Genomic DNA, 4,635 nt, shown 5'->3' with positions numbered 1-4,635 from the left:
ATCAAGTGAGTAGGTGGTAAAATAAAGTGAATGTTGCAGATTTTATCACTACCCCCCCCCCCCTCCCTCCCCATCTAAACATGGCTGCCACAGAGAAATGTTCCTCAACCCTGTAGGGTTTTGTTTGGCTTACTTTTGCTTATAAAAGGAGTGAATAGGATAATATCATTATAATAGGCGATTGCTATTCATGCAATTTCCTCATTGAATCATCAGTGATCGGCTCCGCAAAAGGGTTTCACTTCTCCTTCTGGTTTTAAGAAAATTAAAATTTTAAAAAAGTGACACTGTTGTGGTGTGAAGTCCCCGAGGGAGATTTCCTCTATTTCCTCTGCAATGAATAGAACAGGAAGATGACGTCAAGTAGTTCCTTGAACTTCTGCTCTCGGTAACACTTTCTCCTTAATAATGGGATTCCCATCTGTCCCTTAAGGAGTATTGTTGTTGTTTTTTTGAGAGTCGATGTCCGCCGGGCCCTTTAATGGAATTACTGGATAAAAATATCTTGGAAATATCCCCTTCCAAGTGTATCTGGGATATATTCAGTTCTGATGAAACTTTACATACAGACAATATATCTATGAAGCCTCATAATAATACAAAAACACAAATTTTTTGCCCTTGTACCATGGGCTTACCTACCAGGGCAGCGGACTTAGTAACTAAGCGGGTTTATCTCCAATTAGAAGTGAGGTTAGTGGTCACCGTGGATGCAAAATGTAATATAATGTTGGACTGGAAAAGAAATGCAAAAAGTTGGAAGTCAAAAATATTTTGTGTCCTGAGGCCACTACCTGCGGGTCAGAGTGGAGAGGGGCCCCATGGTTACTTGTTATGCCCTTACCTGGTTACTTTTTTTCCAACAAACAGAAGCAGCCAATATAACAAAAAGATTTGACATCACGTCCTCCTAGAAAAGGGAATGATGGGCCCTCTTCGCCATGGGCCAAAGGTAGTTAGGGGAAGTGTCTCATTGAAAATTCATAAGTATGAAAAATCTGCTTGCACACCCATCTTGAGCCACTTTGTGTCTAATAATAAATCAATATTATGATCTTGAACGCTGATCTGTACTCTAAATTAATGACCAGTGTGTGTCCCTTTACAGACTGACACTGTCCAATCAGTGCTCACAGTGTCAGACTGTGTAGGGACACGCCCATTTAACAAGTGGAATGGCAACGCCCAGTTGACAATTTATTCATACATTTCCAGGAGGAATAACAGAGGGACGACACAACGCAGTAATGTAAGAAAATATGTTATAAAATTGTTACAGGAGAGAAGAGGTGACAGGTCTTCTTTCATTACACTTCTCATAGACAGACCCATAATGTGTTAACATCTCCTAGTACCTGGACACCCACCTCCCAATAACACACACCCCAAGTATGCCTTGGCATCATGGTGGAAAAAAAAAACATTGATTGGATGAAAATGGAGGGCAGATCAAGACAAGGCAGATGACCCCTATATGTAACATGATATAGAAAAAACACAGGGGCATTTGGCCCAGTGCCCAAAAATTTTGTTTTCGTATCAAATTGCTATTAGCTACTATGTGTCCATTTTTTTTTTCCTATTTTTTGTTTATTATTAACAATACTTTCATGTTTTTACTTTTGTCTCTTTTTATAGACATCTCATTGGTGGACATGTCTTCGGTCATATACACTCCGCTTGTCCTCTTTGTCTATATCTTGGCCTTTGTAACCGGGGTGCCTTCCAACCTCTTGGCATGTTATACATTTTTGATCAAGGTCCGTCAGAAGCCATCTCCAGTGAGACTGTTCCTACTCAACCTCACCATCTCTGACTTGCTTCTTCTTTTCTTCCTACCTTTTAAGATGGTAGAAGCTGCTTCGGGCATGACCTGGCCTATGCCACTTTTTCTTTGCCCCATTGTGGTATGGGTATATTTTTGCAGCATATACATCAGTACACTCTTCCTAACTGCAGTCAGCATTGAGAGGTATCTCGGAGTAGCCTACCCAATGAAGTACAAAGTAAGGAAAACCGTGTACGCCATCTGGATCTGTGGGTTCATCTGGGGGTTCAGTGCCCTTCATGGCAGCGTGTCTTTCATTGTCCTCACTGTCTTGCCCAGTAACGAAAGTCAACAAGACCGATGCTATCAAAGTTTCTCTGCAAAACAGAGGAAACTTTTGATGCCCTTCAGACTAGAAGGAAGCCTCCTGATGTTCTGTATACCATTTATGATAACCACCTTCTGCTATTTCAACTTCGTAAGACTTCTCTTGACCATGCCCAAAATAGGAAGGAGTAAGAAGTACCGGGCAGTATGCCTAGCGGTGGCCACTCTCTTCAATTTCACCCTATGTTTTGCCCCGTACAATATCTCCCATATCGTTGGGTTCATACAAAACAAGAGCCCACGTTGGAGAGTGTACGCTTTATTATTGACCACACTCAACGCAAGTATTGACCCTATAATATTCTATTACTCGTCCACTGCCATCCAGAAGACATTTGTAGGATTGCTACAGGGTGTGAAAAGGAAACTGTATATCCGAGACGCCAATGAGGCTGAAATGGAAGTCAACCAGTGCAGTGACACGCGGACAACATGCAACAATGATGGGACTTCTTCTACGATTTAGGAATTCCATGGGGTTTCCAAGGTTATGGTCATGTAGATTACAGTCAAAAAGCTAAATGGTTCTTTCCATATTAAATTTTGTTCACCCTTGTTTATTTTTGTGGTGTCTTTTGTGTGGAGTTTCTTATTGAGCTCTGACCGGTGGCATAGATGCCATAGAGGTCGGTCCAGATTGTTATGGAAGGTAGGCAACTGGGAACCCCCTTCTCTAAGAACCCTCATTTTCCTAATCTTTACTGAGAGAAAGAAATCAGCAAGATGAAATCACAACAGATACATAAAAAAGGTATTCATTTGATCCACACCATCTATGTGACCCTGCTAATGGTCTAACCATAATCAATGTCCTTGTCATGTGAAAATATAATTAAAATCTCCCCATTATATATAATTAACCATTACATATACCTTACATATACATATATCTTACTATTATAAATACTCATAATCAGTACAGGATAAGTAATGTAATGTATGCACACAGGGACTCCACCAGCAGAATAGTGAGTGCAGCTCTGGCGTATAATACCGGATGTAACACAGGATCAGTACAGGATAAGTAATGTAATGTATGTACACAGTGACTCCACCAGCAGAATAGTGAGTGCAGCTCTGGAGTATAATACAGGATGTAACTCAGGATCAGTATAGGATAAGTAATGTAATGTATGTACACAGTGACTCCCCCAGCAGAATAGTGAGTGCAGCTCTGGAGTATAATACAGGATATAACTCAGGATCAGTACAGGATAAGTAATGAAATGTATGTACACAGTGACTCCACCAGCAGAATAGTGAGTGCAGCTCTGGAGTATAATACAGGATGTAACTCAGGATCAGTACAGGATAAGTAATGTAATGTATGTACACAGTGACTCCACCAGCAGAATAGTGAGTGCAGCTCTGGGGTATAATACAGGATGTAACTCAGGATCAGTACAGGATAAGTAATGTAATGTATGTACACAGTGACTCCACCAGCAGAATAGTGAGTGCAGCTCTGGAGTATAATACAGGATGTAACTCAGGATCAGTACAGGATAAGTAATGTAATGTATGTACACAGTGACTCCACCAGCAGAATAGTGAGTGCAGCTCTGGGGTATAATACAGGATGTAACTCAGGATCAGTACAGGATAAGTAATGTAATGTATGTACACAGTGACTCCACCAGCAGAATAGTGAGTGCAGCTCTGGAGTATAATACAGGATGTAACTCAGGATCAGTACAGGATAAGTAATGTAATGTATGTACAAAGTGACTCCAGCAGCAGAATAGTGAGTGCAGCTCTAGAGTATAATACAGGATGTAACTCAGGATCAGTACAGGATAAGTAATGTAATGTATGTACACAGTGACTCCACCAGCAGAAGAGAGAGTGCAGCTCTAGAGTATAATACAGGCTGTAACTCAGGATCAGTACAGGATAAGCAATGTAATGTAAGTACACAGTGACTCCACCAGCAGAATAGTGAGTACAGCTCTGGAGTATAATACAGGATGTATCTCAGGATCAGTACAGGATAAGTAATGTAATGTATGTACACAGTGACTCCACCAGCAGAATAGTGAGTGCAGCTCTGGAGTATAATATAGGATGTAACTCAGGATCAGTATAGGATAAGTAATGTAATGTATGCACACAGGGACTCCACCAGCAGAATAGTGAGTGCAGCTCTGGAGTATAATACAGGATGTAACTCGGGATCAGTACAGGATAAGTAATGTAATGTAATGTACACAGTGACTCCACCAGCAGAATAGTGAGTGCAGCTCTGGAGTATAATATAGGATGTAACTCAGGATCAGTACAGGATAAGTAATGAAATGTATGTACACAGTGACTCCACCAGCAGAATAGTGAGTGCAGCTCTGGAGTATAATTTAGGATGTAACTCAGGATCAGTACAGGATAAGTAATGTAATGTATGTACACAGTGACTCCACCAGCAGAAGAGAGAGTGCAGCTCTAGAGTATAATACAGGCTGTAACTCAGGATCAGTACAGGATAA

The 4,635-nt window shown here is 40.9% G+C and overlaps 1 protein-coding gene across 1 annotated transcript; it reads left to right on the top strand.

The window, feature by feature from the left end:
* The first annotated feature begins 1,655 nt into the window (after positions 1-1,655).
* Positions 1,656-2,621, top strand: LOC142662682 (free fatty acid receptor 2-like). Its single transcript, XM_075840893.1, has one exon. It carries the CDS (start codon positions 1,656-1,658, stop codon positions 2,619-2,621), a length of 966 nt encoding a protein of 321 aa, XP_075697008.1.
* Positions 2,622-4,635: the final 2,014 nt, after the last annotated feature.

Source organism: Rhinoderma darwinii, chromosome 10, assembly GCF_050947455.1.
Source record: "Rhinoderma darwinii isolate aRhiDar2 chromosome 10, aRhiDar2.hap1, whole genome shotgun sequence".
Lineage (NCBI taxonomy): Eukaryota > Metazoa > Chordata > Amphibia > Anura > Rhinodermatidae > Rhinoderma > Rhinoderma darwinii.
This window is presented reverse-complemented; position numbering and strand designations above follow the sequence as displayed.

What these genes read in the sequence shown, in the direction of transcription:
- LOC142662682 (XM_075840893.1), top strand. Translation starts at nt 1,656, where the DNA reads ATGTCTTCGGTCATATACACTCCGCTTGTCCTCTTTGTCTATATCTTG.